The sequence below is a fragment of the Gorilla gorilla genome, chromosome 14 (assembly GCF_029281585.2).
Source record: "Gorilla gorilla gorilla isolate KB3781 chromosome 14, NHGRI_mGorGor1-v2.1_pri, whole genome shotgun sequence".
Classification (NCBI taxonomy): Eukaryota; Metazoa; Chordata; class Mammalia; order Primates; family Hominidae; genus Gorilla; species Gorilla gorilla.
Window position 1 is genome coordinate 32617729 of NC_073238.2, and position 21103 is coordinate 32638831.

At 36.6% G+C, this 21103-nt stretch overlaps 1 protein-coding gene across 1 annotated transcript in view; it reads right to left on the reverse strand.

Annotated features, from left to right (window-relative positions):
• The window catches only part of LOC101137900 (ankyrin repeat domain-containing protein 18A), an 81425-nt gene that overhangs the window by 22023 nt on the left and 38299 nt on the right, over positions 1–21103 (reverse strand). Inside the window, 7 exon segments of the mRNA XM_063697295.1 lie at positions 1172–1275; positions 1278–1550; positions 3097–3637; positions 10553–10623; positions 16587–16659; positions 16752–16780; positions 19590–19674. Coding sequence (XP_063553365.1) covers positions 1172–1275; positions 1278–1550; positions 3097–3637; positions 10553–10623; positions 16587–16647 — 1050 coding nt within the window. The 5' untranslated portion in view covers positions 16648–16659; positions 16752–16780; positions 19590–19674.

Here is a 21103-nt window from a genome sequence, read left to right on the forward strand (position 1 = left end):
CTCTGACTTCAAGCTCCTACAACTCCCTCCTGTAATTACTCCATTCCCACTGTACGTGAAGCCTGCCACCCCTCTTTAGTCTGAAAATGGGGAACTAATGCCTAACTCATAAATCACAGGCAGCTACAGTATCTTTGTACTGGACGAAGTTATATTCAAATGATAGTCATTGAGCCTTGAAAAAAAAATTATGAGCTAATTATAATAAAAATATTCAAAGTAAATTATGAATACCAGTGGGAAGACGAAATCAAATATAGTTTTGCTAAAATTTACCACATTTACCCTAAATTATAATTTTATAACAAGTAGGTGCCTTTAAAACATTACGTGGTCATAAAAATATGTGATTTGAGACTGACATATTTTCAGATTTAAGTTAAATTAATATGAATAATAATAAAGCTATACCAACTAAAATATATAAAAAACTACTTAAAGCAAGATATTACAAGACATGCAATACACTTCAGTTCATCTGGGAAATCTAGAATTAAGTGTTGAAGCAAATCACTTAATTAAATTTTAATTTGAAAATACTCATTTCAGGTGTAAACATTTCCATTTATACCTTCATCATGGTCTTAACATGTGGCAACATAAAGACATTAAAATTATTATTTCAGCACTACAGGACTATCTACCTTAAAATATGACTCTGTGCCTAATAAAATGTCATAGGTGACACAATGTCTTCTCTCAAAGTAAATCATCTCTCACCGCTATGGAAACAAGGTATGTTTCTAAGCTGATGTAGTAAACACATTTTTCCCTTTTTTTTAAAATCAAAAAGCTTTGTTGAAATATAATTTACATACTATAGAATGTATCTGTTTTAACATAAAGTTAAAAGATTTTTAGTACATTTTCTGAGCTGTGCAGCCATCTCTACAATCCAACTTTAGAGCATTTCCATCACTGCAAGATCCCTCACGCCCATTAGCAGTCACTACCAGCTTCCAGCCCCAGCCCTTCACAAACATTAATCTACTTTTTGTACCTATACGTTTCTCTTTTCTGGATGCTTCATGTAAATGGAATTATACAGTATAGTAAACACACTTTTTATCTACTGATTTTTATATTCAACTAGGTTCAACATATATCCAGAACCAAATGTTTAAATTTTCTTTCCAGAAGTTTGAAAATATTTATCTTCCTTGATACTTACTACTGTTTCTGCTTTCTGTCTCTCATATTGAAAGAGACTTTCTTTTAAATGATCATATTCATTCATTAGCTTCTTATTTTTCTCTTCTAGCATGAGGTCTTTCTACTCTCAATAAAGCCTCTTTGGATATTAATTACTACGTCTTTATGATCCTCTTTCTGATGAACATCAACTAGTTGCTGTTCAAGCCATGGATTTTCACGTTGGAGTGGACATATCCTCTCTTCTACACAGTTGCACTTTCCAGTGGATTTACTGAGTTTAGCTTCTGCACTTTGATACATCTCTTTCATTTCCTGTGTTTGCTGCTGTGTTTGGCTTAGGTCGTTTTGTACAGTTTCTAAAGCCAATGACTTTTTTCTGAGAGTATCTCTTGTCTTACAGAACTTATCTTTTTTTTTCTTGTACCTTTTTTTTTAATGTTTATTGATCATTCTTGGGTGTTTCTCAGAGAGGGGGATGTGGCAGGGTCATAGGATAATAGTGGAGAGAAGGTCAGCAGATAAACACGTGAACAAAGGTCTCTGGTTTTCCTAGGCAGTGTTTGTGTCCCTGGGTACTTGAGATTAGGGAGTGGTGCTGACTCTTAACGAGCATGCTGCCTTCAAGCATCTGTTTAACAAAGCACATCTTGCACCGCCCTTAATCCATTTAACCCTGAGTTGACACAGCACATGTTTCAGAGAGCACGGGGTTGGGGGTAAGGTTATAGATTAACAGCATCCCAAGGCAGAAGAATTTTTCTAAGTACAGAACAAAATGGAGTCTCCTATGTCTACTTCTTTCTACACAGACACAGTAACAATCTGATCTTTCTTTTCCCCACATTTCCCCCTTTTCAACAAAACCACCATCATCATCATGGCCCGTTCTCGATGGTCACTGTCTCTTCGGAGCTCTTAGGTACACCTCCCAGATGGGGCGGCCGGGTAGAGGCGCTCCTCACTTCCCAGACAGGGCGGCCGGGCAGAGGCGCTCCTCGATTCCCAGACAGGGCAGCCGGGCAGACGCTCCTCACATCCCAGATGGGGTGGCCGGGCAGAGGCGCTCCTCACTTCCTAGACCGGGTGGCGGCTGGGCAGAGGCGCTCCTCACTTCCCAGATGGGGCGGCCGGGCAGAGGGGCTCCTCACATCCCAGATGGGGTGGCCGGGCAGAGGCGCTCCTCACTTCCCAGACGGGGCGGCCGGGCAGAGGCACTCCTCACATCCCAGATGGGGCGGCCGGGCAGAGGCGCTCCTCAATTCCCAGATGGGGCGGCCGGGCAGAGACGCTCCTCACCTCCAGACGGGGCAGCCAGGCAGAGATGCTGCTCACTTCCTAGACAGGGTGGCGGGCAGGCAGAGGCTGTAATCTTAGCACTTTGGGAGGCCAAGGCAGGCGCCTAGGAGGTGAAGGTTGTAGCGAGCCGAGATCCCGCCACTGCACTCCAGCCTGCTGTCTTTGTCTGTTCTTTCATTTATGAGAGGAATCCATCGACTTGTTACCTTATCAATAGAATGCTTGTTGTTAACGGCATACACTATACAGATGACATTAGCCTGAGATATTTCTTGATGAAGTTGTTCATCACCCTGTTCTGCTTCTGAGTAATCTACAATGTGTGTTGGAACTCTCTCTGGGGTGACATCAGCTGGAATGGTGATTTCTTCTGCCCGGGGAGGAACATCTTCTGGAAATTCTTCACTGACCAGAGACATAATCAGTGATGTCTTCCCAACTCTAGGTTCTCCCAACAGCAGGATCCGCACGTCTTTCTTCATGTCAGCGGCTCTCGGGGGACGGCCTCCGCCCGCACGCATGGAGTGGACTCCTCTCACCAGGAGCACCCACCCAACAACGCCCCCTCAGTTCCTTCCCTACAAGAGAGCCGGGACAGCACCAGCTCCGCTTCCTCCAGCCCAGCAGGCTGCAGCGGCGGCGGCGGCCGGAACTTATCTTTTAAGGTATTGAATTTAATTTGCGTTTTAGAAAGTTGTTCAGTAAGAAACTAATTCTTATCTTCTACTTCGGAAATATCAGAACTCATTTTTACTTGTTCAGAAACATCTTGTGTTCTCTCAGCAGCAAGTTTTAGGTTTCTTTCTGTTTTCACATTTTCACTGTGTTTACTTACAGCAGCAGCCAGTCTAGACTGATAAGATTCAATTTCAGCTTCCAGTTTTTTCTTGCTTTCTTTTTCCTTCAACAGTTCAGAATTGAGCCTTGTATTCTCAGCTTTGAGATCATTAAGCTCTTCTTGATACCGGAATGCTGTTTTTGTTATCATTTCCTCATTGAGTTTTATACACTTTTCAAGGGCAGCATTTGTTTCTTTAGCAATTTTAATGTCCTTAAGATATTTATTTTCTTTTTCCAGGTTGTCATTTTTCATTGTGCATATTTCCTGTCTGAGTATAGCAATATCTGTCTTCAAAATGCAATTTTCATCCATCAGATCTTTCATTTCTTCATGATTATGAAAATCCTAAATAAAACAAAAGAAAGTTTTAGCTAGTACTCAATAAAATATTATGATTACCTCTGAAGTTAAAGAATAACCTGCACATCCATGCACTAAAAAGGTTACCATAAGTGGATACCCAACTGGAGAAAAAGTTGAAGCAAAATTTTGAACCTTACAGAGCATAAATTCCAAAAAGTTCAGAAATTTATTTAAAGTCAATGAATTTATAAAAGTAAACACACACACACACACACATGCACAGCAGAGAATTTTTAAGAATTTCAGAATTGGAAAAGCCTTTCCCTGAATTACAACAAACTCAAAAGTATAAATTAAATTTGACTAAATTAAAATGTCAAAAAATTGCATTTACACTTTGAAATCTAACCTATACACCACCCTATAGTAAGAACCTTAGTTCACACATTATTTGGATAGATAAAATTTCCCAGAGTTATTACAGTTCTGTTTCACTGATAACATTCTATTTCAATTTGACTCTTTTTTAACACTTTTATAGTCAGTTATAAGAATTACATTTACTAAATCATAAATCTAGACATTATACTAGTCACTCCTATATACATTCATTGATGAACTCATCTAGTTACCATAATTTTGAGAAAGAAAGGTTTAAAATATAAGCAAGCTACAGGATTTTCCCCAGGACTTCTGACTCTACTTCTAGTTCTCCAACAGATCACAGTTACTTCTGTGGTGTAAATATATCCATACGAAAGAAAACTTTTATTTCAAAACACCAGTGGTAAATAAAATTTATAGAGCTCTTCTAAGAATATCATGAGATTATTTGTGATTGCAATAATTTCTGTTTCCTCTTTATAATATTAGGTACAGTAATCAATATGAAATAGGGGAAAGTACAAGGAACAATTTTACTGGGAACAAAATCTTTATCAATAGGTTATCACTAAGTATATATTATGGCATATTATTGTTTTCAAAAGCTCTTTGTAATAAAATAATATCCTATGTGGATGCCAAGATTTATAATAAATATTAATAATTGTTACCTGTAAGTGTCATCACTCATTTTTAAAAATGAGATAACATTTCTGGTTTGTTTTTTACCTAAATAATATATATTAAATCAAGTGGATATTATAAGTAACATTGATAAAATAAAGTTTAAAATATAGAATTTTTACCAAAGATTGATTTACCTGATTTGAAGTATTTCTTGCAGTCTTCGGTTTCATCTCTAGTGATTGAACAGTTGCTTCAAGTTGTTTTGCTTCAACTTCTTTGTTATATTGTTTCTCTTTCCTTTCTAATTCTTCTCTATTTTTTTTGTACAGCATATTAACATTTGTTTTTTCTTCATTTTCTTGTTTTAAGGTGCATCTGCAGATAAAGACATTTATCTTAAAATTCATTTTGTTAAAAAATAAAGAGTTCATCCTGTTATCTACCTCTGCAGATGTTATTATCCTAATAAAATTTCTATGTTCTGGATTATTTTTCCTTTGCAGTTCTCAGATATTTAATTTCTCACTTCAACATCTTCAAAAGAATGCATATACTTGAAAAGTAGTAAGGAAAGAATATCGTGCTAAAGGTTTTATTACTAGTCACTCTAGTATATATTATAAAAAAGGATACTGGAGATAATTCAGTGGAGTTACAAGTTCAAAATTACCTTTTCAAATCACACACTCATAATTACTCCCTAATTAGAAAAGGTCATTTACAATCAACTAAAATTTTAAAGTTACTATTTATTGACAAGTGTATAAGTTCACTAGAAATAAATTTTCATCTTTATGAAATATTGCGGGTGTCTCTCCAAATGATTTACAGAGTAAGATGTCTCTCACAAAAACTATCTGCAAATGACTGTCATCCAAAACTAGGCTAAAGAGTCTAACGTCTGTTACCCCACACTTTTTATAATTCTTTGTTAATACTTTCAATTCACCTTCTTATATATGTATTAGCCTATTGTTCATTATGTGTAATATATAATTAATGCCCTTAATAAGTGTGTGTATGTTTACACAAGTTATGTTTTCCTGGGAAATCTAGTCCCAGAAGTGGAGTTGTTGAGTTAAAGGGATGTCAGGTTATTTGAAATTTTGATACACAGCACTAAGTTACCCTTCAGAAATAATTTACCAATTTCATATACCAACAGTGTATGAGAAAGCCTTTTTCCTCACATTTGCCAACATGAGTAATTACTTTTTAAATATCAGCATGACTTTACAAAATATATCTTATTTTATGTTAATTTACATTTTTCTGATTACCAGGCAGGGCTAAACATCCCAGGTAAAAATATAAAACTTGTTAATCATAAGGAATATTAGTCCAATTTTGAATTAGTTTATAGCACAATGACAATTATCTCCTGTGAAATACTGCTATAGGTGGCCAGGCACAGTGGCTCACTCCTGTAAACCCAGCACTTTGGGAGGCTGAGATGGGCAGAACACCTGAGGTCAGCAGTTCCACGCCAGCCTGGTTAACATGGTGAAACCTCATTTCTACCAAAAATACAAAAAATTAGCCGGGCATGGTGGCACATGCCTGTAATCTCAGCTACTAGGGAGGCTGAGTCAGGAGAATCACTTGAACCCAGTAGGCAGAGGTTGCAGTGAGGCGAGAACACACCATTGCACTCCAGCTTGGGCAACAAGAGAGAAACTCCATCTCAAAAAAAAAAAAAAAACCCAAACAAAACAAAACAAAACAAACACACTGCTATAGGCTTACTTACCTATCATGCTCTTCCTTCAGTTTCTTGGGAAATTGCTGAGGATATGTTTTCCCAATCTTTCTTTGTTGGGTTAATCTGTCAGCAGCAGCAGAAGATGTACTATGACATACATTTTCTGATAGTTGTATGTTTTCACTTTTGTATGTATTATTTCCTTCTTTGACCTTTAATAAAAGTACTATGAATACTAATTATTATTTTATTCAATAAAAAGAACTTTTTCCCTGATTTTTTCACTTGATTCAGGTTAACTATCACCATTTTAATGATAAAGGTATTTTGTGCTTACTTTAATTTTATCATTATACATAATTATTATAATTATAAGGTACTCATCATTTTATCATTGAAATTTTTGTCAAGTCTGCTCATTTCTGTTTGAGTGAATGGAAGAATTTTCCAAAATTTTAAAAAGGCCTCTTCTCCATTTTGTGCTTTTATTCCCATCCACTCTTTGCTATCTGACATAAAAGTTTATGCTATCTGACTGGCAGAAACAGAGAAATAAAAAGACACAGGCATAACATATGTCTTCTGTCTTTACCACCTGGATTTTACATGAAATAGACAGATTAAGAGGATGTGACTTTGTAGGGCTTCAGGAACAGTAAAGAAGTTTTCCCTTTTCTGCACTAAGCTATTCTTTTCTGCAGTGCCTTTTATCTTTTTTTTTTTTTTGAATCCTGGGATATCAAAAAAGTAAAGGTGCTTCCTGAACTATGGGAACCAAAGTTTGCCACAACACAAGAAGCAGAGTGAAACTGCTGAGTTTCTAGTGCAGGATTCTGGAAACCGACATGCTTCCCAGATTTCGCATTCTATTACCACAAAAGTTTATAGGTGGAAAACATATGGTACAGTTACCTACTTTAGCCCCATTATCTACTGATAATGGGAGTCAAACCAACCAAGACATATTAAATGTTTCATCCAGAGCTCTTGAGGTAGCATTCACTAGCATTTCATGGCACCATATAACATGATACAATTCCATATTGCTGAATTACATAAATTACCAGATAAATTTATCAAATTAAAATATTAAAAGACTAACTTGAGCAAAGCAATTTAATACCTCAGAGGGTGGAAAAAGGCCTCATCTGCTTTTACTTTGAAAGAAGAAAATCTCTAGATTTTTGTCTATCTTTAGAACACAATGTACAGAACTCAACTTTCTACTGAAGAGTCAAAGGCTAAATTTTTGGCTAAGAAATTATGCTTCTTACATGATAAAAATCATACACGCCAAAACTTACCATACTTTATTAAACAACATAATGTAAGGTCTCATTCAACAGAAATATTGGAGAGTGGTGATTTTTTTAAATATGTGGAAGTATATATTTGTTTTCAAAATATTGGAAATAACCATGATGGGACTATAAGTTCAAACAGTTTGAGCTAAGCAGATAAACTTGCATGTATGAAAACACATTAAACAGACTCATTTGGCTGGGAATATTCGTTGCAACTCTCAAGGCTAGATGTGTTTTTGTGGCTCGTCTCAGTCATTGCTTCCCTCCCATTGTATTACCATTCTAACATTAAATAAATGTAATTCATCTCTAAATGAATACAGAAAAAAGAATCTAGAATCTAGAGCTTATTTCTTTATGTTGATCTGGTTCAGAAGGTCACATGGTATATGGCTGAATTAGTTTGCCAGCTCATACGCCACTTGGAAGACTGATAGTGAGACTTAGGTTGATTAATGAACAAACATTATGAGAACATTCTCCAGAACCATTATTTAGATAGAAAAAATAATCTACTTTGACACATAATTACATATTTAGATAACCCCACAGTAACTGTACACGAGATTTTCTTGAATAGAAAATCTGACTAAATCAAATAATTGATAAAGAGAAAAAAGAAGCAGCAAGTGAAACTCTGTCTTTTTGAAGTTGGACTTTCTCTTTCTCCAAAGCCAGGAACTCAACTTGTAACATGCTACCTCATTCTTTTTTACTATTATTATACTTTAAGTTCTGGCACATGTGCACAACGTGCAGGTTTGTTACATATGTATACATGTGCCATGTTGGTGACCTTGGAATATCTTGCTGTGTCTTCTAGCTATATTTTTGATGTTCTCTCACTATGTGGCAAAGAATAAACCCACATTTTATAATTCAAGATTCATGCTTTTGTAGTTATTAGCACTGGGATTGTCATATAGTGGCTTCTGGAGTAAGCACTGTATTGGTTTTCTGTTTTTATAAGTATCTGTAGCAGCAGAAATACTGTGGCTTTCTACCTGAATCATATGCTTCATTTCTTTGGGGTGGGTAAACCACAAATCAAAAAGACTTTCTGGATCTCTAGACTGAGGCCAATGCCTAATGTCTAATTTCCAATTAGTGGTATTTGGGTTTACATTTTTTGCCATTTGCATGTGAAACTCTTAATCATCTTTCATTTCAATCATAACTACTGGGTTCCTTAATGTTTCAGTTTCTGTATCATTACAAAAATTTTCATCATCTCTGTTAGAAACAAGCTATGTGTCTGGTTTGTTATCATTTTTATAGTCTGATTTATTTTCATTTAAATGAAGCTTAGAAGATGACTGGTAAGTGTATGTCAGGGACCTGGAGTGTGAATGGAATAAAAAGACATTTGACATGGGCTTCCTCTGTTCAGGCGCTGCCTGGAATGCCACAGAGTTAGACCCTCCAGATGCATCTTCCTCCTCTCAATCAGGGACCTGATTCATCAGATCAGAGGGCACTCCTTTTTCGTTCGTCCCTCTTTAGAGTTACTATGTAGAAGCTCTTCCTCAGGGCAAGCAGTAATTCTGGAGTTTTCAAAACTTTCACCAATATTCAGCTTGAACTTGTTTGTAATGAATTTTAAAGAAAGTCGTGAATATACAGATAGATTCCCTTTATCACAATTCTTACCCAGTTCTGGTTCTTGAGGCTTTTTTTTTTGGGGGGGCAGGTGCAAAATGGAAAACAAATTTGCTTGTTTTGTCTCTCAGATGTCTTTTCTGTCAGAGTGCATGTTCTAAAATTAGCTTTAATCAAGTATAAACAAAGAAATATTAGAAAATAATTAAAATTTAACTGTGAAACTTAATCTATGTGTTGCCATTCTTAAATTATGGGATTGTAACTAAAAAGTGAAAAATAACTTGCCTTGGCTTAACATAGGACAGAAACATAAACCGGCAAGCTGAACTCTCAGTGTTTGTTTGGACTAAACTTAATGCATTATGTGTAAAGTCTACCAGAAATGGATTCAAAGATGATAGGTAGTATTATAAAAGCTTCCTCTCTTACAAAGACTTTACCTCAGCATACAAGAAAGAGTGAGACCCTACAGTGCATGTATACTTCTGAAGATTAACTAAAGACTAGGCAAACACTAAATTATTAAGAGCCAAACTGAACACCAATAAGAAAGAGAAGCAAAATTTTAAATTCTAATTCAAATGATATACTATGATAGTGTTATGTATCTAGATGGATTTTCTGCTTATACCCACTTCTAATATATTTTAAGTTCCAGTAGTGATAGTGTTTGGATTTTTTTAATTTTAGTAATATTTACTATGTATTTATGTTGAAATAAAGTTATTGTTTGTACCTGATACCAAAGGTCCCATTCTGCAAGGTAGGATTCTCTTAAAAGGCAACTGGGTTGACTTTTATGACCCCATTCACTCCATGAACACAGACACAGAAGTCAACTGGCGACCACAAAACAGAATAAATCTTTAACCTCAGCACTGGTGACCAGCAATATAAAACTGCAACATTTGAACCACTGGAAATGATGACTCCTTTAACACTAGTTTAACCCAGCGGCCATCGTTATTAAATTGTTCATAATTTCTATTCCTTAGTAATATGACCCAATATTTCATGTTACCTTCTGTATTATGAGTAAGATTATACAAATAAAAGAGCAAGATAATTGTGAAAAATTCTTGCCTCAATTCCAAGGGTAAAGACAGCTATGAGTTACTAGAGATAGTAAGAATTACCAGAATAATGAATAGTTACTAGAGATAGTAAGAATATCTTAAGTTTCATAACTGGTTAAAATGTTTTTAAAATTAAATATAAAATTATGATCTATTGGATTCTAAAGGTATAGTCTAAAAGGTCATGTCATTTGGACTACGCTTTGCTACTAAAGCAAAAAAAAAACCTAATATTAAACAAGAAACTTAAATTTTCATATACCTGTGATTGCTTCTTTTCACTTCTTTCACGCCTTTGTTGCTCGTCCTCTGAAGCCACTGGTAAGGCTTGTTCTGTTGACAAATTCATTGGTTTAGTTCAAATGAACTAAGAACAGTTAGATAAAGACTATAATCTTTATAAAAATAAAGAGAAAATAACATTTCTTTGTATTTTATATTTTGAGGGTTTAAATGAAGCTTAATTTTCACTGAAATATTTACTTCTTTAAGAAATACTTCTAATTATCCAAAACTTCAACAAACCACTTGGGGAGACACTAGATATCACCAGGTTCAAGCCATACAAAATCTCAGGGTCACTCACAAATTGTTCCACCCAACATAAATCAACAAAACTGTTGGAAACAAAACAAAATTTTGAAATACAGTCAAAATATACAATGTACCTAACAGCATCTTTTTAACAAGACACTAATTGAGTTGGCATTTACTAATAATTTGCAAGATTATTGTTGTTTATATCTTAATTAGTGTGCACACCATTTTTTACATTGCAAATGTTTTCCCCTGCTATTCTGTTTTCCCCTGCTATTTCATCTTTTAAGACTAAGAAAGTAGGCTGGACATAATAGCTCACATCTGTAATCCCAGCACTTTGGAAGGCCAAAATAGGAGAATTACTCGAGGCCAAGTCTGTAAGACCAGCCTGGGAACCATAGACAACCTTGACTCTACAAAAAATTAGGCAGGTATGGTGATATGTGCCTGTAGTCCCAGCCACTCAAGAAGTTTAGGTGAGAAGATCCATCGAGCCCAGGAGTTTGAGGTTGCAGTGAGTCTCATTCACGCCATTGCACTCCACCCTGGGTGATAGAGTAAGAACTTGTCTCCAACAACAGAAAAAGAAAAAAAAAAAAAAAGCTCAGAATGCTGTATGAAGTCTTCCTTGATTCTAGCTATCTTTCTCCACACACACAGGTGTCTGTTTCATTGCGGTCCCTTAGTACTTTGTCAATTTTTCTAGTGTCACTTTACCACCTGAACTGCACATCATGTCTTTACATGTCGATCCCCTTTGCTGCTAGACTGTAGAGGACAATCTTTTGAATCATCTTTGTATAAACAGTCTTAACTTTGCTAAATAATTAGTTATTGAGTTCCTGCTAAGTGTTAGGCACTGGGGTATAAGGAAGGAACATAAAAGCTGTCAGGGATGGCTTTCCTAAAGACCATGCATGAGCTGAAAATTAGAGAGTGAGGTTCACCAGATTAAGTGAGGCAGAGGGCAGGAAAGGGTGAGCACATGCCAGGCAGCAACAAGAGAGGGAGAGAAGCCTCCCAAGAGAGTATGTATTTCTCTGCAAAGGAGGAATGGTGAGGGGGCCATTACCAGCAGCTGAGTAATTCCAGAGAAAAAGGCAGATGGGGAAAGGGCTATGGATGGAGATTTGGGCAGAAATCAGTTTCCTTTTCTTTTTTTGGGACAAGGTCTTACTCTGTCTCCCAGACTGGAGCACAGTAGCATGACCTTGGCTCACTGCAACCCGGTCTCCTGGGTTCAAGTAATTCTTCTGCCTCAGCCTCCCAAGTAGCTGAGATTACAGGTGCATGCCACCACCACCTGTTATTTTTTGTGTTTTATTAGAGATGGGGTTTCACCTTGTTTGCCAGGCTGGTCTTGAACTCCTGACCTCAAATGATCCACCTGCCTCAGCCTCCCAAAGTGCGGGGATCACAGACATGAGCCACCGTGCCCAACCCAGAAGTCAGTTTCTGAAATCCTTATATAAAGCTTTAAGATGCTTGGATATTAGGTATTCAGGAGTGGTTCATGGATCTATTTACATTAGAGATAATTAACTCTAAATACTGTGAGGAGCATAAAATTCTGAGACATATAAATAAATGAACAAAGATAAAATATGGCAATGTTGCAAAGATGATGCAGGCCTGAGGAGATGTTTTCAGAAATATTTAGGATACAAGTATCAGTGGCCATTATAAGAATGAATTTTTACTGAATGAATAAATGTATATATCCAGTTCCCTGGAGAAATACCCTCTGCTCATTACTTTACAAATTTTATCAAATGAGAAGTAAGATAATATACATAAACTGTTTCAGTTACTTGTATTTACTTTACACTTTTTCTGATTCAGTTTTACTCTGCCAAAGAAATGCATTTGGATTTTGTGTTGGTTGTTGCTGTTGTCATTGTTGTTGTTTTTTGAGATGGAGTTTCACTCTTCCTGCCCAGGCTGAAGTACAGTGGTATGATCTCAGCTCACTACAACCTTTGCTTCCCAGGTTCAAGCGATTCTCCTGCCTCAGCCTCCCAAGTAGCTGGAATTACAGGTATTTGCCACCATGAACAGCTAATTTTGTGTTTTTAGTAGAGATGTGTTTTTCCATGTTGGTCAGGCTGGTCTCAAACTCCCAATCTCAGGTTATCCACTCGCCTCAGCCTCCCAAAGTGCTGGGATTACAGGCACGAGCCACCGCGCCCAGCCACATGTGGGGATTTTGTTTTAAAAGTTCTGTTTCCTGGATCTACCAAGCTCATGAGAAAATAGAAGCAAACAAGTCATCTGCATAGGTAAGAAACTTTGGATTTATAGCTTGTCATCACTACTCTAGAAGATTATCATCATGTTTTATAAAACAAAATGTTAATTCTAGACATAAGGGGAAAAATAAATTAAAACTATAGGGGTGGGGGAAAAATATTGCATAATTTATTACTGTTGACCTGACCATATGACTGATTAAGGGCACTGAATTTAACTTGTATGTGAAGTAGACCCCATATTAGCTGCAGTTAATCAGTAGACCAGGTGTTCTAGCAGAATTAAATTTGATGCTCCTGTGTTATCTTTAAATGACACAGCTCTTCTGAAAACCCGTACTCCTAGTGTATGATTATCCATTAAGACAAGGTGATGGAATGTGTGAATACAGCTGAGGAGACACCACAAGGCAAATGCTCAATGGTTCCCATTAATATTGGGAAAATCAACACTATAAAACAGAAAGCCATAGGCATTATTTAATATTTGGTTTTGGAAGGTATTTTTAGTGACACTGCATACAGTTGTACTGAATAATTGCAAAATTAGAGATGTAAAAATAAAACAAAGGCACATTGTGTTTGAGTAGGGAATCTGTAGATGTCTAGCTGGTTTTCCCATGCAGTCCCAAAATTCTAAATATAATCATGGTACCCACACTCAAATTTATGTTAAATAACAACCTCAATGAAATTACTCTTTCTCCTCATTCTCTTTGTTATTTATATGTTGCTTTCCTTAAGGAAAGAATACAAATGCCTTGCTAAGAAGCATTCTGTTTGGTTGTAGGCTGCATAAGGGGAGTAAACACAAAGTACACTTGACCACAAAATGACTTTTTAAAAGTCAGAACTATGGTAGCATGAAGCCAACCGAGGTAATCTAGAATAAAATTTTCTATGCTTCTTTCCCTTCTTTGCTCTCTTTCTACTCTAATAACTGCGATTCATGCAGGTAATGAAGAGTATAATTCCCTGATAGAAACAGAGCTCCAAAATTAATCCTTTCTTTAACTATGAAGTTCGCGTGTCCAAAGTCTGTAGTTGCTGTCTGATTTTTCATCACGGATGGCGATACAGATATTTATCGTCAACTCACAACTTCCCAAATCTTTGAAAAGTCTTACTATTGATGGTTCAACTAGTAGAAACATAATCTAAAATATCTGAAAATAAAGTTTTTATTTATTAGAATGTAAATAGTAATACAAATTGTAATAAGTTGTAAAAGTTCTTTCTTCACTGAAGCAGTACCATGTTGTCTTCTACCCCACAAACACACTACTCCCTCATTGTCTAACATATTTTAAAAGTCCTGTAATTGCTATTAACTCAGACAAGTTTACTTAACTTGTTCTAAGCTTCTGTTATTTACTACAATTTACTTTCAGTCACTCAACGATCTCTATTATATATGTTGTTTTCAATGAGAAATTTGTTTATTAGTAATTAAGATTCTTCAGGGATAAGAAAATATTTGAATAACTAAGTTTGTGCATAAACACATAAAGGTCAAATACCCATGACATTATTGTGTGTTTCTGTGTACTAGAGACAAAAACTTCAAAAAAAATTTTAATGAATATACATTAAATTAAAAACTGCTTTCATTAAACTGATATAATCTTCCCTCAATGCATGAATACCTTCAGAATTCACATAGACCAAAGAATTGTATAAAATATAATAGCCTTAAAAATCTTATTTGTAGCTGGCACAGTGGCTCCCACCTGTAATCCCAGCACATTGGCAAGCCGAGGTGGGCAGATCACCTGAGGTCAGGAGTTTGAGAGCAGCCTGGCCAACATGGTGAAACCCCATCTCTACTAAAAATAGAAAAATTAGCAGGGTATGGTAGCACGTGCAAGTGGTATCGGCTATTCAAGGGGCTGAGGCAGGAGAATTGCTTGAACCTGAGAGGCAGAGGTGGTAATGAGCCAAGACTGAGCCACTGCACTCCAGCCTTGGTGACAGAGCAACACTCTGTCTCAAAAACACAAACGAACAAACAAAAAACATAATTGTTCCCATATAAGTCTATGTTCACAAAACATCTGAAGAGTACACAACACCGTGAGACAGGACAGACATATATTTTAAAAGTTATATTCCTGGTTTCTGTAAAAATAAAACGGTTGAATTTAAGCTTTTAAGACAAGTCAAGGAAAAGAGCAAAAAATGCAAAAGTGAAACTCGAAAGGTCATTTCCCCATCAAGGGCTCATGATCCACTGGACATTCACAAACTATATTGTTCAAAACATTAGTTCTGAATTTTGATCCGAGTATCCCTGGAGTTTCAGTTTCATTCAAGGATGTCCAAGAGGTCAAATAAGACAATATCATTTGCTATTTTCAGTTTTCTTTTCTGAGAATAGCACAGCAAACTTCTTCAGAGAAATGAATTGTCCTAACTTCATAGGCTAAAGGCTCATGAGTCATAGTTCTAAGGACATTTATAAAATATGGTGGTGCATGCTTGTATTCTGAACTTTTCAACTTTAAACTCTCATATAGTAAATATTAATATATACAAACTGATTAAAGAAAAGCCCTCTTAATCTGACATGATTTTTATTTTTCTTTCTTTCTTCATTTATCAGCAACAGGAGAGTCTACCTAAATGTGGTAAAGTGGTATAAGGGAATACAATGAAAAGTGTAAAATGAATTAAACCAGAGATATTCATATCAATGTGGATACATCTGGAAAATATAATACAAAATACACCAAAGAAAGTGGCAGAAAGGTATGTAAAGTGTATAACCACTCACATACCATTTTGGGACACAAATAAAAAATTCTGCATATTATTTCTGAGCATCACAATATAGTTAAAGATTTCAAAAGGGCATTGAAATGAAAAACAACCAACTTATGATGTTGGTAGCCTCTATGCAATCATGTTTTAAAAACCTTAACACCAAAAAGTCTCAAAATCACCATTTTAAAAGACTGTGTCAACCAGTTATAAATGAATAATTACTTTCCTCATTTTTAATAGTCAAAGATGCCACAAACACACCCATACACACACCTATACATACACATACACACACAGTCTTGCTCACTAGAACATCTGATCGGCTTCAGATCATCAGTGTAATAACACTAGCAGCAAGACTCTGAAGTTAAAACAGAAACTGACACGTTAATAAGTAAAGCTTTCCTCTACGTAAAGATCAGAACTCCAACTAGCACATAAATCAATGGAAATATCTTAAGAGTCTCAAAATTCAGTGCTTTTAATCCCTGACAAGTATAAAAATTTTATACTGAAAACTTCATGCTATTCAAAACATTAAAAGAGAAACATCTGAGTTAAAGCGTACATTTTTAAAATCTTTTTTATGCTTCTAAATTTATTTTTATTCAAATATGGATACCAACAATAACATTTACGTCAATGCCTTCCATTCAATTTTGAACAAACAGAATTAGGGGTAAGAATAATGTGACTACTTCCAATCATTGAATGTACTTATTTCCAGTATTCCATTAAATGTACCTGCTCTGAATGTCTGTACATTCTTTCTTTGTACTGCTCCTTTCACAGCAGGATCTTCCATTTCAGTGCTAGGCTGAATGGGTTTTAAAAGAAAATGATTCATAAATCACATATATTTTATACAATGTGGAGTTAGTGATTCAAAAAATATACATAATTAATTACCTTCAAGGAAGGATGTTTTGCAGGAGGCCCTACAAAGCAAAAGGGATATGTCATCAATTATATGTAAGTATGACAGGGCCAACCAAACATTCATGCAGTGGTACTATCGAGCTGAATTCTCATGCCTGGCTATGAAAATAATTACTTAAGGTTTTGAGGGTTCTTCTTGGCTTCTTCTTTTCATTGCCTAGGACAGCAACATGACAGAAACATAATGAGGAAAATAGGAATACAGGATTCCTAAAATGCACAGCTTACATTTCAGTAGTGAGATTATGTTTCAAATGTCTATACCTAAAATAGAAAAGCATGGACATCACTGTGAACACGTGGGCTGATGAGGAGAAAAGGGACCATTAAACAGAGGAGCAAATCAAACCTGAGGGAATCAACGTCAAAGCTGATGGTGAATGTACAGAATATTTTAACTCAACACATCAGAGGCATTGCTGCCAGCACACCACAGATAAATTCCCCTTGTCCTGTCACTGAGGAAATACACAGTTGGGATGACAGTTCAGGTGAATGTGTGATTCACCTCTCATCAAAGAAAGTGTTCTACATTGATCAGCTAGTATACACACTTATGAAATGACAGCTAATCAAACTACTCATTTTTCCCATGATCACATGGGCTACTGCAGCACCTACATTTCTCCTGTCCCCTCATTTGGCCTTGAGTTAGAGCTCCTTGATCCACTCATGCAAGGTGGTCCATAAAACACATAAAATAAACCATGTCGAATAAGCTTCCGATATCAAAATATTTATCAAAAAAGAAAACACTGAATTACCACAGACTTGCTGGATACGAATACATATTTATATTTCAAAATCAGTGCAGTACTTATTGAAAAAGAGAATTTTGGTATTCACAGAATGAATTTTATAATACAACTGCTTCTAAAATTAACTAAGTTTGGTATATCATCTTACACTGTAAAGGACTTTTATAAAGCAGCTATCATATCAAAGAACTGGCTGTCTCAAAAAAAATTAGCCAAAGCATCTATATGCAACTTAATCACATCTTATTCACTCATGTCAGTGAAACTTCTCTCTCTGAGGCCTGACAGTTATCAAGTGAAATGAGCTGCTGTGGTTTACCCCAACTCTAGCACTCCCTCCTGCCTCCAGTACTCTCCACAGCAATAACCTCTTTTGCGAGACTGGGCATATGCTGAAGCAACTGGAAGTGAGTTGTCTCAAGTTTACTTGGCTTCAACTCCCAAGACCCCAGCAAATGTCTTTCTTTCCTCCCTCTGTGTCCTTTCACAATCCCTCTTCCTTTGAAAAAGTGATTTTTAGATCTGTCATCCTGATGCTTCCCTTCCTAACTGCTTTTTATGGATAATTGTGACCACTTTTTTCATCTGTATTCAGCAGTAGTATACACCTGTAATCTCTCTTTTTTCATCTCATTTTCCTTCCCCTGTGGCCAGAATCATGCTCAGAAATAAAAGGAAATTAATGCTTTCCCTGGATTCTGCTATTATTCAAATTGCTCTCCAGTGGTTCTTTTTCCAGATTTCTCTAAAGGAAGGCTATTCCCTTGCCATTCAGAGCTGTGTCCAAGGACCAGCAACATCACCTGAGTACTCATGAGAAATGCAGACTCCCATACCTGCTAAATCAGAATGTGCAGTTTCCAGAAATTCCTCAACTAATTCATGACTATCTGAATGCCCTGTTTTACACTTTATGTGCTTCCATATTAGTTTACCCTAATTGCCCTTTTTGGCCTAGACTCAATTTCTTCCCTATTATGTCTCTGAATGTAATACTACATTATAAGCCATGTTTCTAATGAACTTTTAATCAGGTAATATCTTCTCTAATTAATTTCTTCTCCATACATCACCCAACACTATTCTTTTCAATTATGTTAATTTGGCCTATATGATACTATGCTATGAGGTTACAACATTTTCTTTAAAACCAAATTATAGCCATACATGGCTGACCATTTATGGTGATGTTCATCTATGGTAGATAAAACACAGGTCTGTGTGGTAAAATACCTCAATCCTTAATGCCTCCCCAGTAGTGAGGATGACAGCAAGAGTAGCAAAATGTTACTCTAATTCTCTGACACATGTTGGTACTGGAAGCTCACTTTATCTTCCTTCCTATTTCTAACACCCTGTTCTTCCTTCTTCTACAGATCAATTAGATTTTACTACCCTCTATTACATACATCTGCATATGTGTTTTTATTTATTCCATGTACACTCTGCCCTCCTCATCTTTCTTTTTCTTTTATTCATTTCCTCTTCCCTCTCTCCTGACTTGCCTCAGGTCTTAGAGTATCTTAAAATGGAACCCACAACTCAGCTCCTTTAGTGGTACTCCCAATAGAATTAACTGCTGACCCTTGGTTAGAGACACAACTTATCACCATTTCACTTCTCCTTTACTTATTATACAGTTAATAGGACTTTTTTTTTAGCTATTAGACTCTATTAGTGCTCATATTTTCAAAGAAACGTTCCATCAAATGACTTTTTTTTTTTTTTTTTGAGACAGAGTCTCACTCTGACATCCAGGCTGGAGTGCAGTGGAGCGATCTCCGTTTACCGCAAGCTCCGCCTCCCAGGTTCACACCATACTCCTGCCTCAGCCTCCCAAGTAGCTGGGACTACAGGGGCCCGCCACCACACCTGGCTATTTTTTTGTATTTTTAGTAGAGATGGGGTTTCACCATGTTAGCCAGGATTATCTCGATCTCCTGACCTTGTGATCTGCCCACCTCGGCCTCCCAAAGTACTGGGATTACAGGCGTGAGCCACCGCACCCAGCCTCCAACAAATGACTTTTTAAATAAAATACGGTTCTCACCTTCTCCTTTTCCATTGACTATTCTGTTTCCTTTTCAATGGGAAGGTCCACATAAAGGCTCTGACACTTTCTCGGGGACACACTGCTAAGGTAATATCAAGAATTAGTTTCCATTTCAAAATTATAATGAGTTGCATCAAGAGTTTCTTATCAATCTCTTTTTATGAAACTGGGTCTCACTCTGTCAACCCAGGGCTAGAATGCAGGGGCCTGATTATGGCTCACTGTGGTCTCAAACTCCTGACCTCAAGCAATCTTCCCACCTCAAGTTACTGAATAGCTGGAACTACAGGTGCATACCATCATGCCATGCTAATGTTTCTATTGTTATCTTTGTAGAAACGAGGCCTCATTATACGGCCCAGGCTGGTCTCAAACTCCTAGGCTCGAGTAAATCTTCAACTTCTGCCTCTGAGATAAGCAGTGTGCACCACCACGCCCAGCCCTAATCAATTTCTTTAAATCAGTCTCAATGTTAACCAGGCATGGTGGCTCACACCTGTAATCTCAGCCCTTTGCAAGGCCAAGGTGGGTGGATTGCTTGAGTTCAGGAGTTTGAGACCTGCCTGGGCAACATAATGAGAACACATCTCTACACAAAAAATACCAAAAGGAGTCAGGCATGATGGTGTGTGCCTGTAGTCCCAGCTGCTTGGGAAGCTGATGTGGGAGGATCACTTGAGCCTGAGAGGTGGAGACTGTAGCGTGCCAAGATCATGCCACTACACTGCAGCCTGGGCAACAGAGCAAGACCCTGACTCCCCAAAAATATCAATTTAAAATATAAGAATGAAGAGAGATGCAAACAAAAAAGAAGCCTAATTGGTCAATGAAATATGAGCTTAAGCCAAGAAAGAAAAGAAACAACATGAAGTACAATAAAGTACATGGGGAAATAGATCTATAACAGAGCCTTTTGGTCTTTCATATCCCTGATAATACTAATTAATATTTATGCTACAATTAGTTTTTTGTAAGTACTTCTCTGATAGAGTTTATTACTATAAGACATTCAATTAGCTAAATATGGTCATCTACCACTACCTGAAAGAACATTATTATAACAGAGAGAGAAAACTGGAACTTTCCATCAACGTTCCACCCAGAAAAAGAATTGGTCACCAGAATTCTAAAGAGCAATGTATGGCAGACACATGAAAAAATGCTCATCATCACTTGCCATCAGAGAAATGCAAATCAAAACCACAATGAGATACCATCTCACACCAGTTAGAGTGGCGATCATTAAAAAGTCAGGAAACAACACGTGCAGGAGAGGATGTGGAGAAATAGGAACACTTTTACACTGTTGGTGGGACTGTAAACTAGTTCAACCATTGTGGAAGACAGTGTGGTGATTCCTCAAGGATCTAGAACTAGAAATGCCTTTTGACCCAGTCATCCCATTATTGGGTATATACCCAAAGGATTATAAATCATGCTGCTATAAAGACACATGCACACGTATGTTTATTGCAGCACTATTCACAATAGCAAAGACTTGGAACCAACCC